At 39.2% G+C, this 24,642-nt stretch overlaps 1 protein-coding gene across 4 annotated transcripts in view; it reads left to right on the forward strand.

Moving 5' to 3' along the window:
- LOC126354266 (gamma-aminobutyric acid receptor subunit beta-like) overlaps nt 1–18,393 on the forward strand; it is a 298,711-nt gene extending 280,318 nt beyond the window's left edge. For 2 of the 4 annotated variants that reach the window (XM_050003797.1, XM_050003800.1), the window contains 2 exons: nt 14,919–15,143; nt 15,233–18,393. In XM_050003797.1, coding sequence (XP_049859754.1) covers nt 14,919–15,143; nt 15,233–15,708 — 701 coding nt within the window. In that variant the 3' untranslated portion in view covers nt 15,709–18,393. Of the gene's footprint in view, nt 1–14,918; nt 15,159–15,232 lie in introns of all 4 variants that reach the window. The other 2 variants (XM_050003798.1, XM_050003799.1) reach the window with 2 other exon arrangements.
- Nucleotides 18,394–24,642: the final 6,249 nt, after the last annotated feature.

Here is a 24,642-nt window from a genome sequence, read left to right on the forward strand (position 1 = left end):
TGTCCACTAAAAAGCCTCTAAAACACTTGTCCCTGCACCAGCTCTGTCATCAGATTTGTCTCATATTGCTGTCTATCCTGCTTTAGAGAGTTAGAAGGCCTCTGATCACTATGTTCTGTGATGAGGTATGGATGTGCAGCTTCTTGTCGCCTACTCATGGTTTCAGCATTCTTCAGCCACTTTCCATAGATGCTCATGACAATAGCATGCAAACAGCCAACCAACTTTGCCATTTCCAAGATGCACACTCCCAGGTAGTGGGCCACAACAATCTGGCTTCTATCAAATTCGCTTAAGTCAGGAGATTTCTGCATTTGTGCCACTTATCATCAGTAGAATGATCCCCCATTCATCTCTGCTCTGCTCATATACTTCTCTTACCATGTTCTGTGCCGTCAGTGCCACCAAGCAGAATACAGCCTCACAGTTGGCAGTGGTCCTAATGGATCAGTTTATGTATGGGAGATATTATCTAATGGTTTAAATACCCTGCTGTCACAGTTACAACTGGCTCCAAGAAAGAAAATGAAGCACATATTTTCACAGCACAGTACAGCATCTTCTTTTATAGTCTTTTTTAACAGAAAACCTGAACATTCTTGATTAGAAAAAATATACAGCTTGTAGAATGAGATTTTCACTCCGCATCAGAGTGTGCACTGATATGAAACTTCCTGGCAGATTAAAACTGTGTGCCGGACCGAGACTCGAACTCGGGACCTTTGCCTTTCGCGGGCAAGTGCTCTACCAACTGAGCTACCCAAGCATGACTCATGCCCCGTCCTCACAGCTTTACTTCTGCTAATACCTCGTCTCATCTCCCTCCTTCCAAACTTTACAGAAGCTCTCCTGCGAACCTTGCAGAACTGGCACTCTTGAAAGAAATGTGGAGCACTTGCCCACGAAAGGCAAAGGTCCCGAGTTCGAGTCTCGGTCCAGTACACAGTTTTAATCTATACAGCTTATGTCTGTTTGAATATTCATTAGAGTATCATATAAAAATGTAAAGTAAACCAATCAATGACTTCTTCAGATTTTTGCTAAAAATGTTCACCCTTTGCATGAGTATACCATCAGCATAAATGTGAACAAATTCCTTGTTTTCAAAAATGTTTTTGTGCTATAGCCAGTTGGCACTTTATATTTTCTCTACTTTGCCCATTGTGAGTTTTTTTGCTGCCCAAACAGAGAACTCATCTACTACTTTAATGTCTCTCTTTCTAATGTAATTTCTTCACTCTCATTTGGAATAATTTTGTGACATCACATTAGTCTTGTATTACGTTAGTTGAAGTTCATCTTATAATCTCTTTTCAAGACAATGTCCATTCTGTTCTACTGCTCTTTCAAGTCCTTTGTCTCCTCTGTCATCAGCAAACTTCAAAAAATTTTTATTTCTTCTCCCTGAACTTTAATTCTCTTTCCAAATTATTCCTTGGTTTCATGTATTGCTTACTTTGTGTACAAATTGAATAACATTGGGGGTGGTTTACAACCTTGTCTCACTCTCTTCTCAACTAAACCTTTCCTTTCATGCCCTTTGATTCTTGTAAATGCAGTTTGGTTTCTGTATGAATTGTAGGTAACCTTTCACTCCTTGCATTTTATCAATTCTAACTCCAAATTTTCAAAGTTTTTGTTCCAGTCAGTATTATCAAATGCTTTCTTTAAATTTATAACCACAATTGCTATAAACATGCATCTGCCTTTCATCATCCAAATTTCTCAGATAATTCATAGGTTCAATATTGTATCTCACATTCCTATGTTTCTACAGAAACAAAATTTATCATCCCAAAGGGTGCTATTTTGCAACCGTGAGTCATTACACTGAAAATATGGTAGTATTCACAACTGTCAGCTACTGTGTTCTTTGTAAATGGAATTATTATGTTCTTTCTTAAGTTTGAGTCTGTTTTGTCTGTCTCATATATCCTACACACCAGATGGGCTAGTTTTTTCATGGCTTTCTCTAACACAGAACTGAATAATTCTGAGGAAATATCGACTCCAAAGGCCTTTTGTAACTTAGGTGTTTTGATGCTGTGTGAAATTCTTTTTACAGTATCATTTTTCCCAAATCACCATCACCATCACCCAGTCACCCCACACCATCACTTTCTTCTTCTCTCCTCCTCCTCCTCCTCTTCAAGTTCATCTCCCTTCACAGGGCTTCTGTACAGCTCGTTCTTTGCCTATTACTGGTTTCCCACCAATGCTTCCAATTTTTACAAAGCTGTTTCTCTTTTCTCCAAAGTTTTCTTTGATTTTCCTACACATAGCATCTATCTTTCTCCTAGCTGTACATCCTTGCATTTTTTGTCCAGCCATTTGTGCTTTGCCATTTTGCACTTGCTGTCACTCTCATTTATTAGACATATATAATTTCTACCTCTTTGCTGCATTTTTATATTTCCTCCTTCCATCAATTACACTGACGTGACAAAAATCATGGGATAGTGATATGCACGTATAAAAATGGTGGTATTATCAGGTTTTTGATGTGATTATGGCCATACAATGAGATTTAATGGATTTTGACTGCAGAATGGCAGTTGGAGCTAGACACATGGGACATTCAGTTTCAGAAAGCATTAAGGAATTCAATATTCTGAGATCCACAGTGCAAAGAGTGTGCCAAGAATACCACATTCCTGGCATTACCTCTCACCATGGACAACACAATGGAAAATGGCCTTCACATAATAGCTAAAAGCAGGGCATTCGTGTAGCACTGTGAGTGTTAAAAGTCAAGAAACACTGAATGAAATAACTACAGAAATCTATATGAGATGTACAATGAATGTATCTGTTAGGACAGTGTGGCAAAATTTGGCTTTAATGGGCTATGGCAGCAGACGACCAATGTGAGTGCCTTTGCTAGCAGCACAACATTGCCTGCAGCACCTCTCCTGGACTCATGAACATATTGGTTGGACCCTAGATGAATGGAAAACCATGGCCTGGTCAAATAAGTCCTGATCGCAGCTCGTAAGAGGTGATGGTATGGTTTGAGAGAGGTGCAGACTACATGGACCCAAGTTGTCAAAAAGGCACTGTGCAAGCTAGTGATGGTATCATAATGGTGTGGGCTGTGGTTACATGGAATAGACTGGGTCCTCTGGCCCAGCTGAACCAATCATTGGCTGTAAACAGTTTTTTTGGCTACATGGAAACCATTTGCAGACATTCATATACTTCATGTTCCCAAATGTATCACCAAGCCACAATTCTTCAAAGTTGGTATACATAACATTCTGGATAATTAAAGTGAATGATTTGTTCATCCAGATCACCTAAGATGAGCCTCGTAGAATATTTATGGCACATGCTCAAGAGGTCAGTTTGTGCACAAAAAACCTGCACTGGCAACACAATTATGGGTGGCTATAGAGGCAGCATGGCTCAATATATCTGCAGGGGACTTCCAACAAATTGTTGAGTCCATGCCATGTCGAATTGGTGCGTTAGCCAGGTAAAAGGAGGTCAGACTTGATATTACAAGGTATCCCATGACTTTTGTCACTTCAGTGTGAATTCAATATCTTATAAATTATTCAGTAATTTTTACTGGGCTTCTTAGTTTTGCCTATTCAGTCCTCTTTTGTCTTCACTACTACATGTTTCAATGCTCCCAATCATCTTCTGTTGTATTGCTTTCCCTGATCCAGTCAAGCATTGCCTACTGCTATTTCTGAAACTTTCAATTATGCCTGGTTATTTCAGTTTGTCTGAGTTCCATCTCTTCAATTTCCTACCTTGTTGCAAACTATTCAGTTTTTGATCTGCAGTTCATAACCAATAAATTAGGATCAGAGCTTATCTTTGCCCCTGGAAATATTTTCCAGTCTAAATGTGGTTCAAATTCTCTATCTCATCATTATGTAATCAGTCTGACTTCCTCCCAAGTCCCCTGGTCTCTTCCACATATATAACCTTTCATGCTTTTTGAACCATGTGTTAGCAATGATTATGTTATGCTCTGTACAAAATTCAAACAGGTGGCGTCTTCTTTCATTCCTTTCCCCTGATATGTGTTCTCTCATTGTCTATTCCTTCTCTTCCTTTTTCTACTATCAAATTGCAGTCCGCCATCACAGTTAAATTTTCATCTCCCTTAACTATCTGAATAATTTCTTTTACTTCATCATACATTATTAAACTTCTTGACAGGCTGCACTGCTAGTTGCCGTCTGTTGTGATGAGTGTTGGCTACATGTTTATTTGGCTTTTTTGTGTTCACTTTCTTAGACCTGTTCCAGCATTACCCGTATTTGCCTTTTGTATTTATACCTCTGTATTCATCTGACCAAAAGTCCTGTTCCTCCTGCCACCACACTTCATTATTTTCCACAATATCTCACTTCAGCCTGTACAGTTCCCTCTTTAAATTCTCTAGCCTTCTTCTTTAGTACATCTGTCTACGACAGGTTTCAACTGAAGGTTTTCCACTGTGTTCTGTTCTGATTATCCTCCTTCATCTATTTGTATGTCCCCTTTCCACAGTCATCCATCGTTCCAATTATCTTTCTAAGTCTTCCTTTTATCCCTTCACTTTTCCCTCTATAATTCTTTGTTGCAGATAATTCCTATGCAGTACATGTCCAAGCCAAGGTCTTTTTCTTTTTCTGATAACACTCAATAATCTGCTTTCTACCCCTATTTTCTTCATTACTTCTTCATTCTACATCTGTCTGTTCATTTCACCTTAAGCATTCTTCTCCACAGCAACATTTCAAAACTTTCTAGAACCTTTTTTCCTCCGTGCCATTGGAATTGTTCCAGATGTTAGTAACTGCTTCATCTTTGTAAATTTTCTCTTTCTTATAGAAATACTCCTCCTTATTTTGTCCATTCATCTTCCATTCCATATCATATACTTACCACATAGAGAAAAGTTTTTACTTGTTCTACATTTTTTTGTCTAAGAATATGTTAAATGGAGCTTCCTCTTGCTTATTCTTGTCGCTTTTGTCTTCTCTATATTTATTTTCATTCCATACTCCTTGCCTTTTCTTGCAGTTCTTTTCAGAATCCGCTGCAGGTCCTCTTCTGATTCTTCCAGATCTGCTTTACCATCAAAATATTTTATAGTTTTATTAGTTCTCCTCCAATTACAATCTCTCTTGTATCCTCTATGGCCTTATGTAGCAGTTGTTCTCCATATATGTTGAACGGATTTACTGACAGTGAACATCCTTGCCTTACACTCATTCCATGCATTCCATCTTCTTCTTCCCTACTCTGTCATTTTTGCTTTGTGTATATTTCATTTATTGACCTTTTATCTTTCCAGTCTATACTAGCGTCTTTTAAAATTCTCAGCAGTACACTCTGGTTGATTCTATCGAAAGTCTTCTCCCAACTGATAAAATAAATATATAGCTTCTTGACAATTTTTACTGTTCTTTCTTCAGTCGTCCTTAGACAACCTATTGCATGTCTTTTTCCTTTGCTCTTAGTGAACGTGAACTGGTCTTCACCTGTATTTTCCTCAGACAATCTGTTGCATGTCTTTTTCCTTTACCCTTTGTGAACCTGAACTGGTCTTCTTCCACTATATGTTCCTCAATTTTCTTCCAATCTCCTTAATATAATTCTCATTACAGTCTTCATAACATAACATGACTAATAAAACTAGCTGTCCTGTAGACTTTGCATTCTTTTGCATTGCAGTTGTTAGGCAAAGGTACTAGAATAGTCTTATGAAGGTCTTGAGACAAAATTCCTGTGTTATAATTTCCTTGTGTGATCAATGCACATAGCATACAAACACATAACAGAAAACAGTATTCACACTAGCTTTCAAGTACTATTTCTTTTTCTAGTAGTAGTACACACATTCATACACACACAACCACACAGATACCCAAATGCATAATCTCCTGATTATTGGTACTCAGTTACTGAAAGCAGTTGCCTGAGCTGATGGAGGTGGGGAGGGGGTATAGAAGGAAATTCCTATCTGAACTATGCAGATGGGAATTGTTTCTTCAACTCAGTTTGCATTCTTGCAATTCCCATGGCCTAAACCTCTGCCAACTTGTTTCCACTGCCTCACCTTGTCTTTTCTCTATTCTCTCCTGCCAATGCCACTCCTTCTCCATCCAGATCATGCACTGTCTTCTTTCTCCCATCGCTCTTCCTCTTGACTTCCCCCTCCCCCATATGGGCATTCTAAACACCCCTCTCCCCCTCCCCCCTCTCTCTCTTCCCCCACCCCTTTCTTCCCTTTCAGTTCCCCCCTCTCCCTCTTCCTACATCTCATTTGTTGTTCTGTCTGGTCTATATTCTTTTTGCATTGTTGTGTGGCTCTGAAGTCATCTGTCCAAAGATCTGACTCTTTCCCTCCTTGCATCCTTCTGTAGGACCCCCCCCACCGCTATCTTCTCAGGCAACTGCTTTCAATAATCGAGTATAGGCAAGTGGTTGCCTTTCCCTTATTGTATGTATTGCTCCATCCATGAATTTGTCAGGTCTAAGACTTTCAGTGCCTCAGATGGTGCTCTATAGTAGCCCAATGCTTTCTTTTCCTGGAACCCCTGAATTGCTTTCTCTGATTCCCACTTCTCCATCTTAGGATTTCAGTCTTCTTCATTCTCTCTTCCTTTCCATGTTCATCTTCCAAAACTAGTATGATGTTATCTGCGTGTGCACTGTGCAAGTCTTCCACGTAATCCATTCAAACTTTCAACTTTTCATCTATACGTGTTGTCTTCTTTCCATCTTAATTTAACACTACTGTTTTCTTATTTTCATTACTTTTTCCTTGTCAGGGATTACATTGTTCTGTATATTTCTTCCAAGTTCCCTTTTTTTATCTTTTCCAGTTATTCTATTTCTTCAAACTGTTTCCTCATCCAATCCTTTCTAGCTTGGTCAGTTAACTTTTCTTAGCACCTTGTTAAGTTTTATATACTGTCTTCTGCCTTCTTCAGACTTTTATTTTTCCATTTCCTGCATTCATCCATTTTATCCAGCATGCTTCCTGTTATACAGTGTTTCTTATTTCATACTCTCTCTAGCTTATCTACATGGTAAAAGAACTAACATTTCACACTCCAATCCATAGAATACCAGTTTTGTTTCTCCTGATGAAGACATCCTTCTGAGTAGTCCCTGGCCAGAATGCTGAATGAGGAACAATTTTACCTCCACAACATTTTACCCAAGAGGATACAATCATCATTCAACCATACAATAGAGGTGCATGGCCTCAGGAAATATAACAGCTGTGGTTTCCCCTTGCTTTCAGCCAATCACAGTACCAGCCTTGTAAAGCCATGTTGACTAATGTCATAAGGTCATGTCACTCAATCACCCAGACCGTTGCCCCTGCAATAAGTAAAAAGACTGCTGTCCCTCTTCAGGAACCACATATTACTTGATGGCCAACTACATTTTCAAAACGCGTTTTTCACTCTGCAGTGGAATGTGCACTACCATTTATTGCCAGTCTTTGTCATTCACCAGCCATGGCTGGACAGACTGTGTCAAAGTTACAATCAAGTGATTTAAAAATAATTAATTACAGAATAACATCTAAACTTAATACAGGTAATGTATGTAGACAATGTCATGTTCACTCTGGTCATTCGCTTTCTTCACAATGAAAGAATTTTTGGACTGAGTATAGTTGGGATTGTTTTAGGCCTTCAGCAATTTGTTTCTTGAAGTTGTCCAGTGGTAGGGTCTGCAATGCAATTCAACAGGTAGTTTGTTGAACATCCTCACAGTAATCACCAGAAAAGTCTCTCTTGTTTTATATCCTTGCAGCCTGCCGAATGACTCCATAGCTGTAATCCATACAAAATGTGGCTATGGAACAAAGCATGGTAGACAGTTATCAGTGTTCATTTTGTTTTCTAGTACTGAGTGTTTGAAATTCCCTTTAGGACTTTTAGAGGGGAGTGAGTATATAATATTTTGAATAGGAAATGTCATCCAGTGATGCTACAGAGCATCAGTGTTATAGGTGCTAGCACCTGTAATGTATGTAGAAACAAGGTGATTCTGTGTTATAAACTTTCTAGGATAATGGAGAAGGATAAATGTATCAATCTGAGGTAATGGCCACTGTACCAGAAACAAACACGTTAAAAAACTGTTCCGATACCTCTGATAGTGGAATACATGTATTGGTAATGTTGTTGCCAATACTGTAGGATAGGCAGCTTTCAAACGTGGTAGTATGAACCAAAATAAGGAAAGATATGTACAAAGGATGTGGGCTCTGAAATTCATACTGGGGGAGCTATGAGCACTTGTTAACCTTTTCTATTGTGAAACACATCTCCTCTATTGAACAAATCCACATAGCTCTTAAGGTATGTATTTTAGAGCCCATGTTTACTAGGTTTTTTTTTTCTTTTTTATCCGTCCATACTAATCACCTCTGAAAGTTTCTACCTTATTCCACAGTCTACATTATGGTGCATGTCAGAGGGTATCCCTTACCACTATTAGTCATTTCCTTTCCCATTCCACTTGTAATCTTGCCCTCCCACACATAACTATCAAAATTCTCTGTCTTTGCACAAATTTTGAAAGCTTCAAGAGGCATAAGATATACCAAAAAATAACTTTTTACTTCTCTTCATTATCACGTTGTTGTTGCTGTTGTTGTTGATGGCTTGAACACTTGCTGCAGAAATTTGGATGTTGTAGGTTCTTGATGACTAAATAACTGATGAAGATTTGCCTGTATTGAATTTTATTCTTTGTCACATCTTTCAACATCACGCCAATTTACATTTTCCACATTAAAAAAAAAAAAAAACAATAATTACATAGTTGGTGACAAACTTAAAAAACATCTACTTACAGCAGAGGTATGTCTACCACTACTCACATTCTGAAGTACTCACATTATTCCAAAGAGCTTACAAAGCAGAAAAGTTTACAAACTTTCTTTACCAAAGAAGAATCTTCATCAAATTATATCGTTATTTTATCAATAAATCTAGAAATAAATTTAATGATTAGAGTTATATTGTACAATTAATAATATAAATTTTAAGTATACCATAAATTTTATAATTTCAAATATTTTTAGAAGAAGAATGATTTTAACTGTTAGTACATATCAATTGTAACACATTAATTTCCTTTTTTATACATTTTAGCCTGAAATATAATACATTATATACAAAATCATATGAATTCTTTTAATGAAACAGCTGAGATAATTTTAACCTATGCAAGAACCGATGGTATACGTGGTATTGGTTATCTCTATTTAAATGAAAAAAATAAATGGTAATGTTAGGGGAGTGTGATTGATCATACACTCACAAACAGAATGAGAGAGAAACAACTGTCTATATGCATCTGTATGAACCCTGTTTCTCGTATCTTATCTTCATGCTCCTTACACACAATGTATTTTGGAGGAAACAGAACCATTCTGCAATCAGATGCAAATGCTGGTACTCTAAATTTTCTTAATAGTGTTCCTTGAAAAGAATGTTCGCCTTCCCTCTAGGGATTCCCATTTGAGTTCCTGAAGCATCCATGTAATACTTGTGTGTTATTCGATCCTCCCAGTACCAAATCTAGCAGCTTGCCTCTGAATTGCTTCAATGTCTTGCTTTAATCCAACCTGTAATGGATGCAAAACATTCAAGCAGTACTCAGTAATGGATCACACTAGCATATAGTATGCTGTCTCCTTTACAGATGAACCACACTTTCCTAGAATTCTCCTAATAAACCAAAGTTGACCATTTGCCTTCTGTGGGCATTGATGATGTACCTCTAACAGTATTAAAGATGAGTGCAACAAACCTAATTGAAATACTCACACACTTATGTGGCTGCTCACTTCAGGCAGGCACTTTCCCTGATGTACTGAAAATGTCAAAAGTTTTTTCAGTATATAAAAAAAGGTGAGAAAGGTAATGTAAATAACTACAGACCCATCACAGTTGCCTCCTACATCTCAAAAATATTAGAAAAAGTTATGTATGACAAACTTATGAAATTTATGAACTAAAAAAACATCCTACATAATGAACAATATGGATACAGAAATAAGAGTTCAACAACAACTGCTGTTTGTGAGTGCATCAATTCCATCCTAAACCTGACGGACAAAAAAAGAAAACAATAGGAGTATTTACTAATTTGTCAAAAGCTTTCAACATAAAATTCTGCTATCAAAGGTTGAAAGATATGGTATTCAAGGTCTGTCCAACAACTGGATCAGTTTCTTTCTGGCTAATCGTAAGCAGAAAGTGTGCATCAAGCACACATATATGAAATTAAAAACTGTATCTGAACAAACTGCCTGTTGGCTTTTGTCTTGGGTTCTACGGCCGACGTTCATCTGATGATTTTTCTCTCATTTTGCCAGCATGAGAGCCCATCATTGTCAAGGTTTCACCCTCCATTGCTGGTGGTGGATTGGAGCCAAGCCCATGGCTGCAGACTATATGTATCTGGAGCATCAACGTCTGAGGGCTTCTCCATGGTTATTTCCAATACAATTCTCTTGTTACCTGCAATGGTCGTTTGCTGCAGGACACGAAGCCAGAACTCATTTACCTTGGGGCTTTCCTCTTTTTTTTGCATTTGTTCTAATGGTTTTGTATTTCTACAGCTTCTCTGAACAAGTGGGTGTGATAGTTCTTCTCTACAACCAGAACTTCCATGTCGGCAAATCTTACAATTTTACTATGTGGTCAGTCTCTCACAGTGAGTGCCTGCCACAGCCAATTTCTCCATCTGACCCAACCTGGAATGTCATTTATGTTCTTTACTTCTAGTGTTGATCGATTGTACAGTCATTCCAACATAAACTTCTGTGCCTGTGCATGGAATGCGGTATATTCCTGCATTGCAAATGGGTCCCTTTTCTCCTTTGCCCATCTGAGACACTATTTGATTTTCTTTGTCAGTTTGTAAATAGTCTTTATGTGACGTTTGTGCAATATATGGCTAATTCTGCAATATACAGCCAATTTTGTCCATCACTCTGGGAATGTATGGCAGAAAGGTCGTACCCAATATTTCTTTTTCTGATTTCTCACTTCGCCGAGTGTTTTGTTCTATTATATTTCTAATAACACTTGTGGAGTACCTGTGATATTAGAAGTATAACAGAGCCTAACACTCGGCAAAGTGAGAAATCAGGAAAAGAAGTGTCGGATATGGCTTTCCTGCCATACATTCCCAGAGTGATGGACAGAATCAGCCGTATATTGCACAAACATGGTGTAAAGACTATTAACAAACTGACAAAGAAAATCAAAGAGGATCTCAGATTGGCAAAGGAGAAAAGGGACTCACTTTGCAATGCCAGGAATATACTGCATACCACGCACATGTGGAAAAGTTTGTTGGAATGAGTGGATGATTGATGAACACCAGGATTACTTAACATAAATGACATTACAGGTTGGGACAGCTTGAGAAATTGGCTGTGGCAGAGCACTCGCTGTGTGAGACCGACCATGTAGTAAAATTCAGCAACATGGAAGTTCTGGCTGTAGAGAAGAACTATCACACCAACTTGTTCAGAGAAGCTGTAGAAATGAACAGTCATGAGAATAGCTTCAACAAGAAAGAGGAAAACCTCAAGGCAAATGGAGCTTGGCTTCCTGTGCTGCAGCGAACGACCATCGCAAATAGCAAGAAAACCACACGGTAAGTGACTGTGGAGAAGCTCTCAGTCGTTGGCATGCCAGATACATACAGTCTGCAGCCGCAAGCTCAGTTCTAGTCCATTACCAGCAATGGAGGGTCAAACTTTGATAATGCCAGCCATTTGTGCTGGCAAAATGTTAGAAAAACCATCAGACCAACATTAGCTGAAGAACCTGAGACAGAAGCCAACAGGCACTTTGTAAACAAGTGGCCATGAAAGCCTTAACAATTTTGTATCTTAACACTTATCTGAGTATAAACAAATGAAATGTGGTGCACTCCAAGGATTAGTAATGGGTCCCCTTCTGTTCCTTCTGTACGTAAATGATCTAAACTTAAATGCTGATGCACATAAAACAACCATATTTGCAGATGACACCACAGTTCTACTAAAAGGAGACAGAAATGAACAGTTACGGCACTGAGTTAACATGGTCACAAAACAACTTACCAGCTGGGCTCAGAATTATCAGCTTATAATAAACAGTAAAAAGCCATTGTACTAAAATTCCACAATGTTCCTAACAAGGACATGTTTATCTCAAAGGTCTCTATCAGTGACAAACTAATTGTTAACAGTACTGAAGCCAAATTCTTAGGGCTTTGGCTGTTAAGCAAAGTAAAATGGAATGAGCAAATTGAATATCTCAATGCATGACTGAGCAAAACATGTTACCTTCTTTGCTAACTAAAATCATTCTGTAGTAAGAAAACAATAATGAATGCATATCATCCCTGCTTTCATTCTCGACTTAGATATGGGGTCACTTTCTGGGGAAACTCTAAAACAGCTGTAGCAATTTTAAACTAAAAAAACTGCCATTAGAATCTTTTCTGGGTGCAAGCCTAGTGACTCTTGGAAACTTTTGTTTAAGAAATCTGGTAATCCTCCATTACTGTGTGTATACATTATGGAAACCCTTTTATTCTTTGAAATAAATGTAATAGGTAAGGACTGCAGACTGCAGAAAAAAAACACTTTTATATACAAGCACTTTACCATACAAATTAGAAACTCACATATAACTCAAATCAGCACAGCTCTGTGCCAAAAACGCAGTTTCCACATGGGAATTAAACTTTATAACAAACTTCCTGAAAGCATAAAAACCATTACTGAGCATCACTGCTTTTACTCCATTGAAAGTCATTTAAATTTATGAAATGTGTTGTATAAATACTTATGTATAAAGTGTATTATTGTAACCTTCAATAAGAATGCCTAGAAATGACTTACAGCTGTATACTTATAACTTGACTTGTCCAATGTCTTATACATAAGCTGCTTTGTAGACAATGGGACCAATAAATAAAATACAATACAGTACAATAAAATTCACTGCCTTTTCCACCACAGTCTTCAGATGCTCATTCCATTTCATATTGCTTTTCAGTGTTATGCCCAGATATTTAAATGATGTGACTGTGTCAAACTGGACACTACTAATGCTGTATCCGAACGTTGCAGGTTTGTTTGCTATTCATCACACCAACTAGAAATGTTGTCCAGGTCATCTTGTATTGACAGATTGCTGCCCAACCTTCCAACAAATCATGTATGTTCCTAGAGAATATTAGCAGTTCTGTCACACTTCCCTGGGGCACTCCTGACAATACTCTTCCATCTGATGAACACTTGCCATTGAGGACAACATACCAGCTTCTGTAACTTAAGAAGCCTTCAAGCCACTCACATATCTGTGAGCCTATTCCATAAACTTGTACTTTCTTTAATAGCCTGCAGTGGGGCACCATGTCAAACACTTTCCAAAATATGGAATCTGCCTGTTGACCATCATCCATAGTTTGCAGTATATAATATGAGAAAAAGGAAAGCTGAGCTTCACACGAGTGATGCATTCTAAAACTATGCTGATTCAAGGACATAAGCTTTTGGTCTCAAGAAAAAATTTTATATTCAAAATGAGGATATATTCAAGGTTTCTGCAGCAAACCGATGTTAGGGATATTGGTCTGTAATTTTGCGGGTCTGTTCCATTGCCCTTCTTATGCATAGAAGTCACCTGCACTTCTGTCCAGTCACTTGGGACTTTGCACTGGGCTAGAGATTCATGAAAAATGCAAGCTAAGTAATGGGCCTATGCCATAGAGTACATGTATTCCAATGTCACAGGTAACAGAACAGTTTTTGCTTATAACTTTTCGCTTTCTCATGAGTAGATCTTCATTTCCCCTCACAGGGAAAATTAAATTTTAGTCATAACTGTTAGAGACATAGCACAAGTAAAAGGAATACATTTTTATGAAAAGGATAGATTGCTGCTCGTCAGATGAATAGAGTAGTGTAGTGTAGAGCAGAGTAGAGAAGTCATTGAGTCCTCTATATGGTGAGTAGTGATTTATCTTTTTCATAACAATGTATTTATTTTACTTCCACTGTGTGTCAAACAGTTGTGAATTTTCATGTGAAGAGAAATAAAGATCTACACAGGAGTTGAAATTCTGATCAAACATTATGAGATTCCAATACTGCTACTAAAATTTTCAAGAATGTAAATAATAAGATATAATAGGGAAAAAAGCTATATTGTGTTGTATGTTTGTTATGTACACCTACAACTACATAAACATCTATACTCTGCAAACCACTGCAAAGTGTATAACAGAAGGTACATCTCACTGTACCTGTTATTAAGTTTTTACCCCTGTTGCAGTCATGTATGGAGTTTCATAGTATTTGACAGAAGCATAATCAAGTCTAACAACATGGTCAACATATTTCTGAGAGCTATTAAAAACAGTTTTTATTGAAACTGCAACACATTTATGTTGCAAATTTTGCATAATTTTACAAGTCACACTGGATTTTTCCTATTTTCTCAATGCATGTTTGAATCAATTCATGTATTTAACAATATACAGTAGTCAAAGTTCATGTGTAAGTACTCTTGTCACACTTACATTACATCATGACTTTATATGTAGCATCAAACCTGTTTGTTCCACATGAATTTCTTCACATAGTTTTCATCTTTGGCATTTGTGGGACTTACTACAACATGAAAAAAAATCCTTCGATCCATCACACTATTGGTACTCCAATTTGGCACCACAGTTATGAAAACAAAACTAAACAAAAAGCATGTGCTAGTATGAAATGATAATAAAGCTGAGAAAGTAACTATTCCATAAAAATACAACATTCACACAGTGTAGAAATGAGCAGCACTACTGTCCATGCAAATTTTCTTGTTATTATATGGTATGCAAAGTGTATAAAGAGTTAATTATATTATTTCATTGATTTTCAGGTATCACAACTGTACTGACAATGACAACAATAAGTACAGGTGTCCGCAGTTCTCTTCCTCGAATATCTTATGTCAAAGCAATTGACATATATTTAGTTATGTGCTTTGTATTTGTCTTTGCTGCCCTGCTTGAATATGCAGCTGTTAATTATACATACTGGGGAGCACGGGCCAAAAAGAAGTCTAAGAAAACCAAGGAGGCTGAGGAGAAGAAGACAACACAAGGCACGACAATACCAAGTTTGTGAACATTTATCTATATCAAATTTGTTCATGTAAATAACATAATAAAAATATAATTTCCTTTCTCACAGGCATGAAGCCCATTACTTCAACAACTGATGGTTTTGCTTCTGCAACAGGTGCATCACCCGATCAGGAAATAATTGAACTTCAAGATGTGCGGATGTCTCCAATACCATCCATACGCAACCGACACAACAGTCGCTTTTCTACATCATCCACAGAGCCTGTGGATCCTTCTCGATTTCCTCCTAGTTTCCGTATGAATCGTTCTCCAGGGTATTCGTTTCCAGTTCGATCTACTGGTGGACTGAGGTTTCGAGGATCGAGGAGCCATATACAACATACAAATCATCGGCCAAAAGTGTTCAATGCTCTAAAACGAGGAGCATCAGCTATTAAGGCCTCCATGCCAAAAATTAAGGATGTTAATATCATAGATAAATATTCACGGATCATTTTTCCAGTTTCTTTCATGCTGTTTAATGCTGTGTACTGGATCTTTTATTTTCTTCCAAGTGAAAATGATAAAACCAAAGTGACTTAAAAACAGTAGCAAGCAAACTTCTGTGTGTGTGTGTGTGTGTGTGTGTGTGTGTGTGTGTGTGTGTGTGTGTGTGTGTGTATTTTCTGTGGAAGTGGACAAGCCAGCAGCAAATGTGAGGAACTAAAGACTTTTTTAATTACCAAATAAGATGTAAATAAGTGGCATTTCTCTGTCATTTAAAGGTCATGGTTTTGAAGACTTGGCATTCTCAAACAAGGCATCAATACCCAATGTTGTTAAAACTGTAATGAGACCATCAATGTGAAAAATAGCCCAAGGACTGCATTTGCTAAAATGTGATGGTAATTTGTGATACAGACTTACATATTCCTTGCAGAACAAATTTAAAATTAATGCAATTTCATTATGCTCTGAGTCTGCAAACTATTTCACAAAGGAGGGCATTACCATACAAATTTGACATGTTCCACCTGTAGAGCTGCTTTCACCTGGACGGAAATAATTACTTTTCTTGCAGCCTTACTGCAACAGGAATAAGATGGTGCAATAGAATGCTGTTTTCTATTATAATGAAGTGACAAATGAAACTGATGCATCAAGATCAATATTAGTTTACCTTAAGTGATTTTTAAAGTACTTTCAGAAATTTAATAACAAAGAGTCTGTAGACAGACATTTCCCAAAAAACTACACACAAATTACCTGAGAGATTGTATCATGGAATATTAATACTGCCACCATCATGATTGTCCCTTCACCCACCCCTTTCCCTTTCCACCTCATGTTGCAATGTAGCATATAAATTGATCCTGTCTCCTTTTGTTCCAGTGGTATTATAATGTACCACCACCACCACCACAACAACAACAACAACAACAACAACAACAACTAGGCACACAAGATGCATTTATCTTCTGTTGGTTCTCACATGACTGTTAAACAATTACTGCTTTCTTGCCTTTACATCTCCTTCTATTGAAGCCTCTCACCCAGTCAGTTAGTTCTTTATGTTCTGATCACACATCTTTTCTTCTTAGTCTCTTCACATAAGCAGTTACTGCTTTCTTGCCTTTACATCTCCTGCTATTTAAGCCTTTAACCCAGTCAGTTTGTTCTCTATGTTTTTTTCACACATCTTTTCTTCTCAGTCTCTTCACATAGCAGATTAACCATGTCTTGCATTCTCTATAGTCTTACCCTTCATGTCTCACAATTAGAATGTAAAAATCATGCACATTCTTTCCAAGCTATGAATTCCAGTTTAAGAAACAAATATATTGTTGGAAAATTGTACTGTTATTTAATGGAAACCTTGTATTCCAATAAAACACTACTGGTCTAACATATTTTTATTTTTCATGAAACTTCCTCAATGGGCGATGACACTGCTGATTTATGCTAAATTTTTTTCTCAGTGTGTCTTCTCTGCTTTCTCTGTTTCATTTGATTCCAGGATTCAGTAACTTTTCTGACACTGCATTTTTAATTTTAAGAACCACAAAGTGTGTCCCCTTACATGGCACTCAATGTGAAGCTATGCCGTAGTGTGCATAATGCAAATAGTCCTACACAGAAAATAATTTTCAAAAATATTTCTGCCATATCCATCATTAAACATTTTTCCAGTCTTGCTCTACCCAGTACATCACTCATTAATCTATATAGTCGCAATGCTTTTAGGCACCAGTGAATGTCAGTTATGTCCCCTTTCATAAGTGGTAATAATCTACTCACAACACACACAAAAAGATTATGCTGACAGAGACCAAAAATCATTTCTATTAAATACAAAGAACAGACATAAAATGCAAGCCTGTAAGGTAAGTTATTTTTGTTCATACAGATATTTCCATGATCTCCATTTATCTTTTTAGCATTTTTAATAAAACACAAATAGTCATTGTATTGCTGACATCTTTGTTTATAGATTCACTTATTTACAATTCACTCATCTAATCTCAAAATTACAAATGTTTCTTTGTCCAAAGTAAGACTTAGCGTGGTGGTACCATAAAACACTGTCAAACGAAGAGAAACATTCTTGAGTTTATGAATTTCAATTCATATTGCTTGCTAGTGGACGTATAAGTCACTTCCATGTATCAAACATTGAAACATTCACATTATATGCTAGTATGCATAAAAATTTCATATTTTTACATAAATTTTCCTCCATATTTTTACATAGTGCTGCTGTTTGTTATTAATAAATATATAAAACAATGTTGTATGAGAAAAGAAGTGTTATGTACTACAACAAGTAACTATATTGCTACTGGTTAGCAGTATATGTGAAAATACATAATTGTTGCAACTATTAACAGAAGAAAAACTATGAAAATAGATTTACGTTTTCATGCAAAATGATTTATGGAAATATGGTGCTTCAAAAGACGTGTGTTGCTAAGGCAATGAATGAATGAGATATGTTGAGTATGCTAATCTGCACATTCTTATTCACTGGCTTTGAGAGATTTTAAAAGTACTGCAGGCAGATAACTAATGTTAGTTATTGTAATTGATGTGTATTGTTTCTTCAGATAAAACTGTATATTTTTTTATTTTTCATGTCAGAGAGAGTGAATATTCATGTTGGTGTTTTATTATAAAGTGAATGATAATGTGGTTAAAAATTCTAACAACTACCTGAAGTTTATTAGGCAACAACGGAGTTTGTTAGTTAAGTTCAAAAGACAAGAATAAAGTTTAAAGAGTCTACTGAGATACTTGTTTATTTCTGGTACTGTCTTGTGCCCACAAGACCCCCTACTCCAAGATGGTATAAACTACACTTCTGTAAGAAAACAAAACATCAGCCACTTGCCATTTGTGCAAATTAAATATTTTGAAATATGCGCTACAAAAAGTCCATTTACTATTAAATGAAGGTCACAAATTTCAGTATTTTAACTTAAGTATGGATTCCCCTAAATATAAAGAAAGAAATCTTTACCCATGAGAGAACATAGGTTACCTACTGAAAGCATACAAATCGTTGCACTACATGTGGGCTTATCTCCCAAGAAAAAGTCTTTTATTAATGTTTTATTCTGTCACTAATAATGATGGCACCAATAATGTCATTAAACTAGATTGGTCAAGGAGGCTAAGGAATTGTGGCTCTGACTTATGAATCTCTATTACAAAACAGTCATTAAATCCCAGTAGCACATTGTGTAGCTAAAGGCTCACAGGGGAACAAAAATTTGATTTTCAGTATTTAATATAACTATTCACCAAATTTCAAAATTTAAAATGCTGTCATAATCTACTCATCAAGAGGTATAATTTATATTAAAGACTTAAAACAATAATTCAAGTATTAAAGTTAGAAGCTTTGTATATAACTTAAGACAACGTAACTCAGTGTGCAAGTTAACCAGACCAGGGTTTCTCAACCGCCATGTTGCGACACAATGGTATGTCATGAATATGTATCAGATGTGTCATATGATTATTAATTTCTTCTAATCTTATGCAGAAAAAATATCTAGAAGATAGCCTCTTCAAGAATCATATACAATAAATTTATAAAATTTATATGTCATAACCATGCCTTAACAACAAATCTGTGGGTTTTCTAGCTATACCAACTGACCACACACATAAAACTCCAACTGATTATGATCAGGCACTTCTATTACAGCTCATATAATTGCACCAGACACAAGGAAAACATTACAGGTAATAACAGTTCAGACATCCACAACAGAGTCAAAAGCACACACAGTCCAAAAGAACACCAAGTCCATAGACAATTTACTCTGAACTTGACAGGTGGCAGTCACTGGCGGTCGATGGTCGCCACAGAGGCAGCCGCCCTCCAGCCCCTCCTGCCCCAGGAGTGTGGAGAACTGTGGGAGTGTGTGTGTGTGTGGGGGGGGGGGGGGGGGTAGAATAATGTAGTTCAGCGGAAGCAGTAAAACATTCTGTGGGGCATTGGTTGCCAACACTTGTGACGGGTTAACATCACACACCACATGTGGTTGGGCCTGAGGATGTGGATCATCACACGCAATGTATGAGTGAAGTGAGGGTAGAATATTATCACATGCAACAGCTCAGCTGCCCGAAGCTGTAGGCTTGGTGCACATATGATCAGGGTGGGGGCGCAGGGGAGTGGGCGGTATGTGTGAGATCGGAGCCATTGCATGACACAGGAGCACTCAAAGCAGGAGGTTGTGGTTCAGATTCCTCAATTGTCCAGGTTGGTTTCACATGTTGAAGAGAAACTGTGTTGATGGCCATTGATGAGGATGTACATGTGAGCCAATACTCAGTGTAGGCCAGAGTAACGTGGCTGTAATGCTGGTCTGACTGAGTCATCCTGTAACATAACGAACTTGCAAGAGTCCAGAGCCAAATACAGAAAAACCTGATTACAGGTGTGTGGTCATGGAGGGGAATGCAGATCATAGCTTTGTGCAACCAGACACTCTCAGCTAGAGCAGGGAGGTCAGATAGGTTGACAGTTATTTCGTCGTTGACAAACTCTGTGGGGAGAATTAGGGTCTTGCCATACAGGAGCTCCGCAAGTGAAGCCTCATGGTCTGTATTATAAGCCATGCATATTCCTAACATAACCCAGGGAAGGGCATTGGACCACTCACCGCCATTCCACATGAGGGTCACTTTCAGAGTCCTGTGCCAACGCTCAACCAGTCCATTGCTCTGTGGGTGGCAAGCCATAATGCAGAATCAATCCACCCCACGGAACACACAGAGTTTGTTAAACAGCAAGAATTCAAACTGCCTACACTGGTCTTGGGTGATGGATGTAGGGCATCTATCCAGAAGGATATAAATGCTCATGCTACGGAATCCGCGGTAATGTCCTTCTAGAGTATTGCCTCCACCCAGCAGGTAACATGGTAGATGACAGACAGCATATACCTGAAAGCATCAGACACGGGTAATGGTCCTATGAGGTCCAGATGCACATGTCGGAAGTGGCCTTTCAGGATGTCGAAGTTACCTAGTGGGGGTTGTGTGTGCCTGCTGACTCTGCTGTGCTGGCACTGTATACAAGCATAAGCCCACATACGAAATTCCCTCTTCACCTGGCCAGGCAAAGCATTCTGTAACAAGGCACATAGTAGCCTTAGCACCAGGATTTGAAAGGTTATGTAACATAGTGAATACTTGGCAAAGCAGCACAGACGGAACAATAGGCAGTCTGGTGCCCATGGACATATAGCACCATAGTGACGTTACCAAGCCTGGTAGGTTGCAGGAAATTATCTGGAGGGAAGCAGTGGGGTCCTGTCAGAGGTTCGGCAGTTCAGTATCATTGTCCTGTAAGCGGGTCAGTTCGTTGAAATTAATGAGGGACAAAATTGAATTGATACTTGATAGGTAGTCAGCCACCACATTTTCTGAACCTCGGATGTAACAAATGTCTGTTGTGTATTGGCATATTAAGTCCATCTGCCAAAACCGATGTGCAGGTAGATCAACAGTGGGTTTATGGATAGCATTTGTGAGGGGGTGATGATCTATGAAAAGTGTTATATTCCTTCCTTCAATGTCTTAACAGAAATATTTTACAGCTTTGTACACTACCAACAATTGTCTGTCAAACATTGACCATTTACATTGAGCTCCAAATAGTTTGTTGGAAAAAAACTGAAGTTGCTGCATCATGTCACCAACGTGCTGTTGTATGACTGCACTGATCATGAAATCGCTTGCATCCACTGTAATAGAGATGTGGGCATCTGGCAAAGGGTACGTGAGAGTGACAGCATGTGCTAATGCTGATTTAAGATCTTCAATAGCTCTCGCCATATTGTCAGTCCACTGTACCCGGCTATTGCCAGAGGTTTGTTTACCAGCCGGAGGGGTTTTAATGGCTGCCGGCATCAATAGGTTATGACAGTAAAAATTGATGGTTCCTAAAAATCTGCATAATCCATGAAATGACACTGGGAGAGGTAGGGCACCAATGAAGTCAACCCAAACCCAAGGGGGGTGTATACCTTTGGAGAAGATGGTGTGCCCCAGAAAAGTGACAGCGATGCATTGAAGTTCTGACTTGGCCAGGTGGAGTTTGTGTTCTCTGTCAGAGGAGGAAAAAATGAGTATATCATCAAGGTATATGCATAAAAATATGAGTGGTTAAACAAAAGTGAGTCTATAAAATGCTGCCAAGTTTGGGCATGTAACAAAATTTGTAGAGGGTGAAGGGTGTGACAAATGCTGTCTTTGGTATGTCACTCTGTTTCATGGGTATCTGTAAATATACCTTGCGGCAGTCCAAGACACTGAAGATGCGTGCTCTCCTATGTACTTTCGCAAAATCTTGTATATGAGGTATAGGTAATTGTCTAATAAGGTCCATTCATTGAGGTGGTGAGAGTCACCACAGAGTCACAATGTGCCATCCTTTTTGGAAACTAAATGTGTTGGTGAAGCCAGTTGCTGCCTGATGGATGGACAATACCTGTTCCACTACTGCAGCCTTAGCAAGGCTTAGTCCATATAGCGGTAGTCTGGGTGCTTTATGACGCAATCCTGGCCCATCCATCGTGACAATTTTGTGTGTTGTTCCATTTGTGGTAACATTAAGCAGGGCCACCAAACTCGCTCAGGGGCCATTGCGAATGGGACTCAGTAGCACACAAGAGTCACTAACCTGATGTGCTGGCGGAGCTGTCTGAGGTGGCTGCATCAAAGTTCCACAAGATACGTCGCCAGTGTCGGGGAGTGGCTGCATCAACCACGAGGTGTGTCGTCGGTGTCAGGGGAGGTGGGAGGGGGGGGGGGGGCAGTGGCATTAACAGGTGTTGTATGAGGCAACGTGCCTCAGTGAGCGCTTGTGTAGCCAACAATATGGCATGGTTCAGTTCAGTGTTGCAAGTGCGATCATCGACTGCAGTGTGCTCGGATTGAAGCTGTGTGATGGAAGCTGCAAGGCTGTCCGCCAGTGAAGACCACTCGATGAGAGCCCTGTTGAAATCATTGGGAAGCTGAGGGGAAGGGGGGGCTGAGGAGGTAACTGAACACACAATATGAGTAGATGAGGCGTGATGCAATAATGCAGCGAACTGGAGATCTGGAGACAGACTGAAGTGAAAAAGGAAGTCAGTGCCTAATACTGGGTCATCTACATTAGGCACATATAAGGACCAAGTGAAATGTTTGCCAGGTAGGAGTTCAGTTGGTGACTCGGCAAAACCATTTACATGAAGTGGCAGTTTATTTGCTGCTCAAAGAAACAGTTGGGTTGGTGTTGCGTCCATTACAGTAAATGAGGGAGGTGTGATGCTAATGTCTGCTGCAGTTACAATGAGAAAATACCAGCGGAAACCTAAATCCAAGGGGTACAGATGATCTCATGAGGTGGAGGGTCTGACAGAATATAACATCTGTGGTCACCCTTCCATATACCCACAAACCTGGCATTTGGGAATGCACAGGGCAGGCGGCAGTTGCAAGTGGCATCCCCATAAGTGGAGTGGAACTAGCATATGCATGCGTCAGCTGTACTCGTCCCGCCAGCTGAAGCACCAGGCAAGGGGAAGGCTGGGAGGGTAGGTGCTAGCCCGGTTGGGATGGGGAGAGGCTGGCACTGAACCACTGGCAATTCCCCTTCTTGGCCACTAGGTGGCTGCTGCTCTATGTGCTGTCTGTGATACACACATGCACAGCCTCTGCCCCTGTGGTTGAAGTATAGTCACAGTATTACCAACCTTCGCAGTATTAGGTGCTGTGCTACACGAAGGAAGGTGGCGGTGCCAAATAATGGGGTATGCCTCCTGGCCCTCCAACTGTAGTTTATCCTCGAATGTTGCTGCAGTGTGGGGAAGCAAATGTAATTGTAGTTCTCGCAGCAGCTTCACCAACTACAATATCCAGAGCACTAATTTGGCAAGATTTTAGTAGTGAACTGTGCATGCAAGTGTCACCACAGCTGGGAGGTGTTTGTCACCTTAAGTCTCGCCACAAATAATGTTGTGAATAGTATCAGCTGGTGGACAAGAAAGGTGTTTTATGAGTGGTGCACACACAGAGGCATATTTGTTACTCTTGGGTGGGTTCAGCAACATTTCACTGATAAGATCTGGGTGGTCATGCAGGTGGTTCACTTAACGCACAAAACGAGTGGTGTTGTCCGCAATGCCGTGTAAGTCCAACATGTTGTCCACCAAGGTAAACCACGTCACTGGGTTGTCCGGTTGTAACAGTGGCAGCTTTGGAAAATCACCTGTGGCCAATGCTTGTGGGGATGTAGAAAAGGCACGAACCATGCGGGGATTCACTGACACGAACTGTGCCTCGGCAATGTGAGATGTGGTGTGTTGACCATCAGGTAGCTGTGCAGGCAGTCACTGTAGAAAGGAAATCAGTATGGCTACACAACAAGCATGACACAGCAGGGACAGAAGGATTGACTGCCTATGCAGACGAAATCTTGAGCAGAGGCGCAAAATCGTGATTGAGTGCTGAGTCACAGGGCAGAACCATGGCATGCATCACCAGAGGTGTGCACAGAGCGGCAGAATGGATAGGTGTATACGTGGCTCAGTGTGGTTGATGTGAGTATCCCTTTGACCAGCGCTGAGGGGAACACATTAAACCATGGACTGCTCTGAGGAGAGGGTAGCCAGGGTGTGGACCCCAAAACCAGACAGCTGTGTGGTCTCTGTTGGAGTGCAGTAGAAAATGAGGCATAGAATGCCATAGAAGGCATCCGCATTGATGTTACAGCTCCCCATGTGGTGTGCCAGTGGAGGTTAGGATCATCTGGCCTGTCGAAGCAAACACTGGGAGCACGAACATTCCCAGTGTATTAGTAGCACATTGGGTAAAGCATTGTGCATCTCAGGTCCCTTCTGCAGTCACAGCACCCTCCACTGCCAGAGAAAATGGAGGTTGCAACATTGTCTATTCATGTGAAAGTGGTGATACACAGCAAGTTAATGCATATTTCTGCAACTCCAGGTCACCAAAGTGGGTTTTCTAGCTATAGCG

The sequence above is a fragment of the Schistocerca gregaria genome, chromosome 3, assembly GCF_023897955.1.
Source record: "Schistocerca gregaria isolate iqSchGreg1 chromosome 3, iqSchGreg1.2, whole genome shotgun sequence".
NCBI lineage: Eukaryota > Metazoa > Arthropoda > Insecta > Orthoptera > Acrididae > Schistocerca > Schistocerca gregaria.